This window comes from Vigna umbellata, chromosome 1, assembly GCF_029865625.1.
Source record: "Vigna umbellata cultivar VRB3 chromosome 1, Vumbellata_1.0, whole genome shotgun sequence".
Taxonomy (NCBI): Eukaryota; Viridiplantae; Streptophyta; class Magnoliopsida; order Fabales; family Fabaceae; genus Vigna; species Vigna umbellata.
The window spans coordinates 29866764-29879440 of record NC_142165.1 but is presented as its reverse complement, the minus strand read 5'-3'; the positions used below and the strand labels follow the sequence as shown (position 1 = coordinate 29879440).

General features: G+C 33.2%; 1 protein-coding gene across 2 annotated transcripts; it reads right to left on the bottom strand.

The window, feature by feature from the left end:
- Positions 1–7062: 7062 nt before the first annotated feature.
- LOC124821905 (uncharacterized) lies at positions 7063–10934 on the bottom strand. Of its 2 annotated transcripts, none has more exons than XM_088102788.1 (4): positions 10650–10934; positions 8124–8627; positions 7715–7861; positions 7063–7496 (listed from the first exon to the last, which is right to left on the bottom strand). In XM_088102788.1, the coding sequence occupies exons 1-4, from the start codon at positions 10752–10754 to the stop codon at positions 7410–7412; spliced, it is 843 nt and encodes a 280-aa protein (XP_087958914.1). In that variant the 5' UTR covers positions 10755–10934; the 3' UTR covers positions 7063–7409. The 2 variants fall into 2 exon arrangements, with proteins under 2 accessions (XP_087958914.1, XP_087958909.1); XM_088102783.1 differs by having other exon boundaries at positions 7715–7819; positions 10650–10889.
- Positions 10935–12677: the final 1743 nt, after the last annotated feature.

Here is a 12677-nt window from a genome sequence, read left to right as displayed (position 1 = left end):
CTCTCCTAGCCGACGTCTAAATGACTTTAGAAGTCGGGCCCTCACCTAGCCGACATCTAATGGGTTTGTTGAGATTGTTGATAAGGGCAACATTAGTTTAACTGAACCCACAATGTCAGTAATATCTGAGTTTTTGATAATGACAATGCATAATTAATAACACATATGTATTATGTGTTACATGTTTTATGCTTACATATTATATGTGTATACGTGTTGTTATGTGTATACGAGAACATGATTGTGTTGTTGTTGTGTTGTTCATTGCATTTCATTGTGTTATATATATGATTTTATACATGAATGCATGACACATGTTTTTGGATGAGAAAAACCACAAGCACTAATGTTGAATTTTAATTGTGTGGCAAAACAACAGTTTTAAGTCGATTACATTATTGGTTGAATCGATTAAAACTCATGTCTTTGCACAAACCTTTTTCAAAGTGTGCTGTGAGATTTTTCAAAGACAAAAGTTTTCAAAACTTTGCTTAACATTGTTGCATAATCGATTGCATGCGATATGTATTCGATTAAGATTGTTACTATTTTGAAATTTGTTAATACTTGATATAACTATCACAACGACTATATTTTTAAATGTGTTGACCAATCATTAAATGTTATTCGACTGCATTAATTGTGAATTCAATTAATTGCTTTGACTACTACTAACTGTTATAACTAAATTGGTGTATTAGACTACATTAGTAGCAAAGTTGATTAAAATGCGTCAGAGATGTGTTATACTATAAATTGACGCAAATTTGATTTCTGTAAAGAACTTTTGTGATTCTAACATTTTCATATTCTTTTGCAGAAAGTTTGATTCTTACAGAAAGAGGAAAAAGTCCAAGAAAAAAGTTTGACCGTGGTGATCAACTACTTGGAATTTCTTGAAGAGTAAGATTGTTGAGTTTCAAAGTCTAATCTATCTGCTAATTTGGGTGTCTATTGCAAGATCAGGTTCTACAATCTGTTGAAGATTGGGTTGAGTTCCTTGTTGTGATTACAGGAAGAATGACGTGTTGCGTTCTTGACTTTAAGGGTGCCTCAAAGGGGTTGGATTGCAGGAGAGGGGATTCTTGTTGTTAGTCTGTTTATATACTGCCTATATTTTGATTAGAGGGTTAGAGAGGTGTTTTATATTTTGACGTGAGGTCTCTATAAAAACCTTGTTGTAAAAACCTTGATCATTATAGTGCATTGACTTCCTGTGGTTGGAAGGACACTGGATGTAGGCTTGGCCAAACCAGTATAAAAACTCAGCATTTGATCTTTCTAATCCCTACTCTTTTACATTCAATCGATTATACTTTATACACATTCGACTAAATTTCCGCTGCATTGAAAATCTTTTAAATTGTGTTTCAAGAAAAGGTTAAAGACATCTCTTTTGGTGAAAAAGTTTTTGAAAGTTTTATTTTTTATACTTCACCAATTCACCCCTCCCCCCCTCTTGGTGTGAGAAATTGAGTCATTATATTTTAACAATTTGCACCAGAGCTGATTTTCATAAAATATTTGAAAAACTAGTCGATTACTATTTTAGTTAAATCGACTGATCCTAGAAAATGGCTTTCAATTCTCAAACCTTTGGTGAAGGTGCTTCGACAAATAAACCACCACTATTTGCTGGAGAAAATTATGCTTTTTGGAAAATAAGGATGCAAATCTTTCTTGAATTGATGGATAAAGGAGTTTGGGATGCAACTCTAAACGGTCCATATGAGCCCACTCATGTTTTAAATGGAAAAGTTGTTTTGAAGATTTTTTCAGAGTGGACTCAAGATGAAAACCGTAGAGCTTAGTATGATATTAAGGCTATAAATGTTATTGCTTCTGCATTAACCATGGATGAATTTTTCAGGATTCCCCAATGTAAAACTGCTAAGGAAATGTGGGAGGTTCTTGAAGTCACACATAAAGGAACGAATGAAGTGAAAAGGGCCAGAAAGAATTCTCTCATATAGGAGTATGAGTTGTTCAGAATGAAAGCGGAGGAGACTATCTATGAAGTACAGAAACGATTCACACACATAGTCAATCACCTCATGACTCTCGGGAAAGTGTTTGATAAAGAAGAAATCAACATAAAGATCCTGAAAATCCTCAACAGAAGCTGACAGCCAAAAGTCACTACAATATCTGAATCAAGAGATTTGACCAGCATGAACATGGCCACCTTATTTGGAAAACTAAGAGAACATGAATTGGAGTTTGGAAGGCTAAAGGAGGAAGAAGAAATTGAAGAAAAGAAATCAATTGCTCTAAAGGCCATGAGCAAGAAAGCTACAAAGAATCTTGAACTTGAAGCTGAATCAGATGCAGAAGTACCAGAAAAAGAAATCATGAATATGATGGTGAGAAAATTTAGCAGATTCATGAAAAATAAAAATTCTACAGCTAACAATGCTAGCTTTTCAAGAGAAGGAAAGAAGAGCTCAATAAGCAACATTGTACAATGTTATGAATGTGGAAATGATGGTCATATCAAGCCTGACTGTCCAGACTTGAAGAAAAAACAAAAAGAATTCACCAAGTATCCTCAAGACAAGAACAGGAAGCAAAGGAAAGCATATATTGCCTGGGAAAACAGTGATGAAGACTCTTCAAGTGATGATGATTGTAGCGTTGAAGAGTCAAATTTGTGTTTCATGGCAGGCTCTACACACTTTGATGATGATAATGATAGTGAATTTGAGAATGAACCAATAAAGGTCAAGTACTACATGCTGTTGGATGCATTTCAGGAGATACATGCAGAAGCCATGCTACTCCAGTATAAAGTGAATCGATTATCCTCTAAGAGAAGAGACTATGAATACAAAATTGATAATCTAGTAGAGGATAATGAAAAGCTTTAAAAAGATCTTGAAAATGCTTTGAAATCTGCAAAGACAATCAAGACCAAGATACAAATTGTTGAGAAAGATGTGATAATTGTCCAGTACACCTTGAGAAAATTGATTACTTAACCAGCACATTGGCTAAATTTACACAAGGCAAAGAAAATCTTGATGCTGTGTTAAGATCATTTGGAAGAGCTATCTATAGACAAGGTATTGGTTATAAGGCTAAAAGTAATAGGATAAACTCAAGGAAATTTATTGATATAAGTAAACCTACTACTAATGCATGCTTTTACTGCAACACACTTGGTCAAAATGTTAGAAACCGCTATTTCATAAATGTTGGTGTTCCAAAAGGAAAATACAAATTGGTTCCCAAGGAACAACCTCCTAGTACTAATAAGACAGGACCCAAGTTCAAATGGGTACCAGCGTCAAAACCTTTTAATTGTTGTGTAGGAAAGGAGTAGTAGGTGCTGAAGCAGTATTCAACTCAAGGATGAACTATCATGATGAAATAAAAAATTCTTGAGTCACTGATTATGGTAACTGTAACAAAACTCTTTCATGCATCATAAGCATTTATATAATTGACTATTATATGCATGTTTGTTGTGTGCTGTTTGATTGATTGTTTTCTGTGAAGATATATTTGTTCGAATTTTAATCGATTATGTTATGAACTGAGTCGATTATAATCTGTGAATGTGTTTCTCTATTTTTGAAAACACTCTATTAAACATTAAGTCGACTTTGTTTTTAATGAAACCAATTAATAATCTCCGTTTTGAGCTTTCTTATGATTTGAAAATTTGAAATTTGAAAAATTCGATTAAGTTCTATTTTTGGTGCGAAAATGAATTTTAGGGTTCCCTCCAAATTGGTTTTACTGGTTTATTAACTCCAATGAAGAAGTTTTTCACTCACACTTTCTCCGCAAACATTGAAATCCTTTCCTCTTTGGTATTCCGAAATTTATCTTTCACATCCTATATCAAATGGCATCTTCTTCATCTCAAAGAAAGAGAGTGAAGACACTAGGTCGCAAGAATATGAGTAGAGGATCAACTTTGGATGGATGGATCAATGATGATAGTGCGTAGTTAAAGTTTTTAGACTGTTGGAAAGTGAGGAGGCTGATAACTCACAAATATCTGAAATTGAGTTTATTTACGAAAGAGGAAAGTTGGTTGAGCCGTTAGGGCCTAAAGAAGTTCGTTGAGATGGTTAACCCGTGGTACCCTGAACTTGTAAGGGTCTTTTACTCTAATCTCAAAATAAGTGATGGAACACTCTGTTCCAGAGTTAAGGGTGTAGATATCAAACTGACTGATGCAGTGTGGACGGATATTGCTGGTTTCAAGTTGGGAGGAGAGAAATGCCATCTAGGCATTGAAGGATTTCACAAGTTCTCAATGTATCAGGAAAGTCTAAGGAGTCCAGATGAAATAAGAGATTATTATCATTATAAAACTAGAGGAATGAAGAAGGATGATAGGCTGACTGTCATTATACACCACATGATGCTACAACATACTCCTGATGGTTGGCAATTTAAAAATGAATTTGCTGAAGAAGATAATGATGCTGCAGAATCATCTTCCATTTCCTATAGACCTCGGTCTGAATTTGAAAAAGTTCTACTAAAGGAAATAAGATCCTTAAAGATTGTTTGCCAAGGAATAAGGCAAGATGTACTGGTTATAAAAGAACATTTGAACTTGGATGATCATAATGAGGAGCTTGAATCTGAAGAAAGTTCTGGTGAGGAAGGTAGTACACCTGCAGGGAGTGCAAGAGAGAATATGGAAGAAGAAACAATGACATGCTTCTCAAGACATATCTCAAGACACATCTGAAGTAAAATAAGAATGACAATGTTGGGGAAGAGAGTAACAATGACATGCTTCTCAAGACATATCTAAAGTAAAATAAGAAAAAGATTTGAAAAGAAAAAATTAATGAATCTGTAGTTTCTGATTTAGTTGGTTTGTTTGGCTGTTTTTTTGTTTTGGTTGTATTGTTGGCTTTATAGGCCACTGTGTTTTGACTTTATCTGATTGTACTTCAAGTTTGATATTAATGAAATCAGTGTTAATCAAATATGTGATTCAAAGAGTATATCAATGAATTGAACAAAACTGATTTCATTAAATTGATTACATTGTGCTTGTATGCGAATGAATTATTGATTAATGTTACTTTCATACATTTGCATACTCACACATTAATTCTTGTATAACATTGATTATAAAATGCTTGATCTGGAACGACTTTGAAAGGTTTTGCAGGAATATCATTTGTTGACTGGATGGAATTTGATAATCTGAAACATGCTACAACAAGAAATCGACTCTGACTGAGATCAAATCGATTAAACATCAACAGGGGTTTAAAGATTCCAAAAGTGGAATATCTGATATCTTTACATCTTGTTTTATCTGTTGTTGATTGTTTATTTTTTCTTATATCTCTATGCTTATCTGCTGAATAAAATATCTGAGATAATAAGAGATTAAAATGTGTTGCTTGATTGAATCAGTATTGCTATGTTATTGTTGTGATATATATGATATGATACAATGTTAATACATGCTGATAAATGCTCTAACATATTCTGATTACTGCATTTTTACACTGTGTTTTGAGATTGAAATATGCAAAATGATAGCAGGAGCATTGCATATCATTGATATATTTCACATATGTCTTCATTTAAAGGGGAGAAAATCTTAATTTCATGTGAATATCTTTATAGGGGGAGTATCATTATTTGTTTCTTGATGATTATCTGATGCATCTCTGCATGCTTGATTATCTGTATATCAATACCATTGTGCTTACCTTTTTTGCTAATGCCCAAAGGGGGAGAATTATGTTGATTGGTAAATGATTGATAATCTGTATTGAGTTGTGCAACATGGTTTATTATTAATCGTGGTTATGCATCATCAAAAAAGGGAAAGATTGTTGATAGGGGGAGCACTAGTTTAGCTAAACCCACAATCTCAGTAATATCTGAGTTTTTGATGATGACAACGCATAATTAATAACACATGTGTAATATGTGTTACATGTTCTATGCTTGCATGTTATATGCGTATATGAGAACATGATTGTGTTTTTGTTGTGTTGTTCATTGCATTTCACTGTGTTATATATGTGATTTTATACATGAATGCATGACACACGTTTTTATATATGATTTTATGCTGAGTGATGTGACCCAACAAGGCATATTAATCTTTAGTGACCAAAAGTTGTTGGAAGATATTTCGAGATATATTTGTTAATGCAAATATTCATATATTAATATTATAAATGACCAAATATCGATAGTTTGATTACGTTAAATATTGTTTAATATCATATATTTACAAAATATTTAGTATATCAGGTAAGATATCATATTATTGTCACTATTATGTTAATTATCATTTATACGGTAACTTATTTTATCAATAATATTTTATATCACCTTGATATTATCTATTTTTATCACGAGTCGTAGGGTCTAGAAACCCTATAAATACACATAGTATTTCACTAGTAAATACACAGTCTCTCATACTTACTCTCTTTACTCAAAAGACGTAAATTGTGTTACTAACTTGAGCGTCAGTGAGTTTTTAATAGATGGATCTTTCTCTGGATTCTTGTCCTCGTAAGCATTCATCAAGATTCTTTAGTTCACTCAAATCTTGCCACATGTTTGAAGATCCACACTCCAGATCTCGATAAAAACAAAAGTATTATTTTATTGGTATTGAATGTCAAGGAAAAATGGAGTCTTTGTATTACTACACTTTCTGAAAACAGCTAATTCCTTTAGTACATAACTAAAATGATCCCATCGAACACATCAGAGTCAAAGTTGTCAAGAGAGTCCAAAAAAACCAACTTCTGTGTATAATACTCAATCTACTTTTTAAGTTCATTTCATTAAATAGATATAAACTAATCCAAATACAATACAACACATGTACGCACTGTTGGAAATTTTGTCACCCTTCATCTAGAACTTCTCACGTTGGATACAAAGGAGATGAATACTCATATCAAGAAGGTTTCGAAGTCATAACATTATAAAAAGTCAGTCAATACCACAAATTATGTTACAACTCGTTAATCATCTATATAATCTAAACCTCTAAACTGAAAATGTACTGAATGGGGAGAGGAGACAGAAAAATGAGAAGATTTGAAAATATGTAACTAACAAAAATAAACATTGCATATTGGAGTATATATAATATGAACATTATACAACCTTAACTTCTCTTCCATTCTTTTATTCAACAAACCATATTTACATACGTGGAAGGTCATTCTACAAAGAAGGCTACTACAGCTGATAAGGCCCAAACTACCCTAAGGAGTTTGAGGTCTCTCCCTCATTTATTCATTCATTGAGCAAAACTTGTTTGTTCAAGCTATAGAAACTCCACCAAGTCTATAGTTTTCACGCGGATAGCCCTTCCAAACATCTTCATAAGATACAATACAACACTTCATTCCCTGCTTTCTTTCAATTCCAACTGGGTCAGTTAGCACTCATTACCTCTTCACATCTAACTCTTCTGTCTTTGCAAATCTTCCACGGATTCTTGGTTGACTGTCAGCAAGTGCCTTCCTGCAAGCATACTAGAAACCAAAGCATGTCATTAGTTGAGTTCAGGTTCCGGTGAAAGACTGAAAATTTCATACTCGAAATGTTGTAACATGAGAAAACCAAGTTAGATACATTAACCAAGAAGTGAACATGGTAAATCCCAGCAGATGTGTATTCCGTAGAACTTTTTTAAGGCTATTCTATTGTTAAAATCCCAATTAGCATCCAAGGATAGAAAACCTGTAGTTACCTTAATTTTCCTCCCAAAATTTCTCTTTGTCTTCTTGTTTCTGTATCTGGAGAGCTTTTCTTGACGTTCTTCACTAGTGCAGTTGCCAAGAAACAAAGGTCTCTCCTGTGGAGATTGGCATAAGCTCGTGTTGTCAGTATTAAGAGTCTGTCATAAAAGCAGAGATAATCATTAGCCTATCTTTTGTATATAGAAGAAACTGTTAGAATTTACAGACCATATAGAAAAGAAAGCAATCACATTTAGTCATGTCTTTGCCATTTTCCTTATCTGTGTTACTGCATGAATCATGCGTAAAGAGCAGATCAATTAAGATCAATTGATACAGATGAAGTTTTCTTCTTTGGCAAAACATAAGCGATTTAACTTATAAGCAAACACATAATATATGAATAGGTTTGATTTTGACCTTTATATCTCCTTCGCTAAATGCTCTCCGCATGCCATAAACTGCATTGAAATCTAATCCTGGAAAATCCAGAAAAGTTGGCTTCATTGCAGCTCCATGCATCCAGTCCATTGAACTCAGACTTCCTGAACTGATGCTCTTTGGTAGAGTAGTGTGAAGAAGTGATTTGTTTACTTCAATTGAATTATCCTCAATGTTCAGTGGTGGAACCTTGATTTCCATAATATCATTGAGTGGTGACTCTATCACTGTCTTTTCTAAGAGATCTTTTTTGCACTCGTAGAATACCTCACTCAGAAGCTGTTCATTTTGAAGTATATTAATATCTGATGATTTTAGACCCTGTGAGGGGACATCCTCCCCGCAAGATATCATTGAGATGGCTGCTTGCACAGGATCGAGGTCTATTGCTGGTTCTTCAAGAATAGGTTCAGGTGCTTTGAACAGATCTCCCTCTATTAACAAATCATATTCTGAGATTGCAGAAGTTTGAACGAGGTCATTCTGAAAGAAGACATGCAAAGAACAACAAATTAATCAGTAAAAACAGCATTTTAGCTTTAGAACAATAAACATACATTAGACGTTGAATAGTTTAAGATAATAGACAATGATAACACGAGTAAAACACTAGTATTCTGTACACAACAATAGTGGTAACAACAGCCACGGTTAGTTCCAGATTCAGTGTGACTTAACATGAGTTAGTCTTGCAAAGTAAAACAGATGTTTAATTACATTAAAAAGAATACCTTTAATGTTCAGTTATATATTATCGAATAACCAAATGAGGATTCAACACCTGTTTATTTACTAATGCTAAGAAGTTGCTCTAGCACACGATACTTGAGTCAAAAGAAGCCAAAAGTTTTCAAGATAAAATTTGCAAGATTCCTTAACGCCATTTATTTATTAGAATGAGGTAATAGTTATACAACTCATCATCATCCTACCAAACAATGGTTTATGGAATAGATTTAGACCAATAGCGATTGTTTCTCAACCGCTTTTAGAATGAAGATACAGAAAACAAACCGAGTTAGTACTGGGGTGATGCAAAAGCTATTTGTCAGAAAAGACTTTAGGCTTCGAAGTTTCAAGTACAACTAATGAAGAACACAAAATCTCCAGTTGGTAGATGGAATCAGTTGTTATTATCGTGAGACATAAATTATTTGTCCAATGATAAGATAGACAAGACAAGCTTTCTGTTCAGCAAGAAAGCAAATACCATATACAATAGCACAACACCATATTGGTACAACAAAGCATAAGCTTTGCATAAATGAAAGGTGGCGATACATATTCAGCTGAACTGCATATTGAAAGGAAGAACTGCCAAGTGTCAAGTTATTTGATATTGTATTAGGTTCATGGTTGCAAATTCAAAGCCCATGCTTCATCCAAAAGCTGACTTTGAAAGAGTCCACGAGTAGATGGCTGAAACATTGAAATTGGCCTCATTTAGTCCATAATGAATTTAATCACCCAGCTGAAGAACATGGATCACGATTTTCGTTCATGTATAAAACAAAAATAATTAAACTTTTGTACAACATTGAGCCCCAGTTAAAGCCATTCTCAATGATAAAAGTGACCAAGTATCAAAATCTCGGGCTCAAACCCCGGAATTGTTTAAACTTCCAATGAACATAAGACCAGCAAAACCATAAGAAATTAACTCATCAATACATCATTTGTTTTGTTAGAGAACAGAAATAGAGTCAAAAGCGCACGACTTTCCAACTATATTTTAGTGCCACGCAAAAACCTTGAAGAAACTATTAAGTTAAGCATTAACCAGTCCTTTTCCTCTAACCTTTTCCTTACTACAAAGAAAAAGAGAATAAAATGACTTTTTCCTCTCCAATCAACCTCCCTCAGTGCGGCACAAAAAGACAAGCCCCACTGAGAGTTCACACTTCACGCCAGAAATTAATAAAGAAAGGGAAGAAATATTACAGAACACGGAAGTATCACAACAAAAAGACTTTCCATCTATACAACTTTTATTTCCTTTTGTAACACTTTTGCAGATCCAGCACATAAAGCCATGTCGAGCTGTTTCCACTTGTGCTATGAGGATCACTATGAGAAAACATTCTGAATGGATGGTAGCAAAAATGAAGAATAGATAAATACATATTAAATGACAACATAATTTGGTCATTAGTTTTCCTTTTCCACTTTGATATTATTTATCATGTAATTAATCAAACATATACGCACATACTAAAATAACATTCTTTCCAAATAAATGGAAATATGGACACAATTCAAGGAAGCGAAACTTTCAATTTTGTTCAGCCTCATTTGCTCCAAAGTGTTCATTATTCTGGATGCATAGAAGAAGGAGCACAACACAGGAAAGAAAAGAAAACTTCAAATTTACTCAGCATAAGGAAAAACCCATCAAGAAAATGCAGATCAACTAAGCAGAGAGGGAAGGAAGCTGAACACACATAAGAAAAACTTAAACAGGGTAATATGAAAAAGTGGAAATAATAAAAGGAGAGAAAAGAGTACCATTGAAGAACAGGACTTTTGGGTCATGCAGTACTCCTCAAGTTGTTGAAACTCTTGAGAGAAATTTCGAAAATATGGGAAGAGAAGTTCTGTCTCAGCGAACATTTTTCCAGCCCAGAAGAAAGACACTTTGTTGAAAAACCAAACTTCAATGAGAAACAGAGAACACTTCACCAAAGGAAACACAGTTAGAGCAGAAGAAGACAAGCAGAAAATGCAGTGGAACAAGGAGAAGAAAAATGCTAGAGAGAAAGATTTGTCAAGGAGGGGTTCGTCTTGAATGATTTTAAGAGTAGCAAGAAGGAGAATTTATATTATATAAAACTTGGGAAAGGTGACGTAAGAAAATACTAAAATAAAGACAAAAGTGGGAAAAGGACAACATCATTTTTATAATGCAGTGACCCCATGTCGCTTGTCATGCTCATTAAAGAAAAAACAAATATAGTATTTTAATAAAGGATAAAATATTTTGTAATATTATATTTGCAAATTGTAGCACAGGACACAGGTGAATTGCACCGAGCCAATAGGAGGAGGCGTGGACAGTAGACAATTTGTTGGTGGGGTTGGGACTTAGAAATGAACAGTGACCATCACTTACTCACTAGTCACCACTCTACATTGATCGCTTCTAGCATGGTAGCTAGTGCAACCGCGTTTCTTCCTGCACATTCATAATTTCTGTCTGCACCTCCATTAACTTTAAAATTTTAATTTTACCTTTTTTTTATTATTTTCGATTTCAGAATATATAATCTAAAATATAAAATTTATATTCTGAATTATAAAAGTGTGAAATAATAAATAAAATATGAATTCCAAAATCCATAAAACAAATTTATATTTCATATTAAACTATAAATAAAAAATATATTTTGGATTGTGTAACATGAAATGCAAAATAAGACATTCATTTGTTCAAAATACAAAATAAAGGAGAAGAACTTGAACAATGGAGAAGAAGGCCATAGAGGAAGAAAAAGATGAGTGAGAGCTTCGAAGAAGGTGGAGGAAATGACTTTGATGGAGGTAGACAAAAAAGGAAACCTCGATGTTGAAGAAGATAAGAGTGTTGATGGTGGAAGAAGATACAGACATTGATGAGTGCATATTTATACCCTTATTTAGTCTTTAATATTAAATTTTTAATTAGTTTTTGTACTTTAATATAATATTATAATTAAGACTTATTACAATTAGGTTTATTTAGCATAAAATACAAAAACATATTAAAAATAGGTTTTTAGTTGCATAAATATTCTTTGGATATTTTGATGTGTGTTAATGCAGTTGCAGCTAAGTTGAGCTCGTTGAGATATGAAAATAAATTGGTTAAAGTTTCATGACACCTTAAAGATAAATCCAAGAATACCAAATAATCAAAATCACAAAAAGTCAATCCAAGCATAGCATGAAAAAAGTGAAATTTGGCTAAGCCAAGAAGATGGAACATGCAACAAAAATTAAATCTTACGGTTTTCTCTATTTTTTCTACTAAAAGGCTTTGATAATTGATAAATGTTTATGCTTAAAGATAATTTGGAAAATATTTTTACATCTCCACAATAATCAAATATATCTTAAAAATATTGGATTATTTAGAAGATAATTGGAGGAGATTACATTATCATAAAGAAGATTACAACAACCGATAAGCATGAAACAAAGCCCAGTCCAATTTCTATATAAAGAGACTTAGGGAAACACATTAAGGGAGCATTAGAAACCCTTTGGGGATTCAAATTTCGTCCTCTCTCTTCACTCATGTTCTCCACCCTCTCTTATTATAGTTTCATCTTACTTCCACATTCCAAGGTTGCTAATCTCTAGGGTTGATTTTGTTGTAATTTCTTAATTGGATTCTGATGTTAGATGAATACATTTGTTTATTCTTTTGATTCTTCTAGTGATTTATTTTTATTTATGTTTTCTTCCTCTTGATCAAGTAAAAGTAATGATTTTTACATTATAGCAAGTAAGCATGGTGTTAAATCTAGATAACATATTAATTATATGAGTATAAGA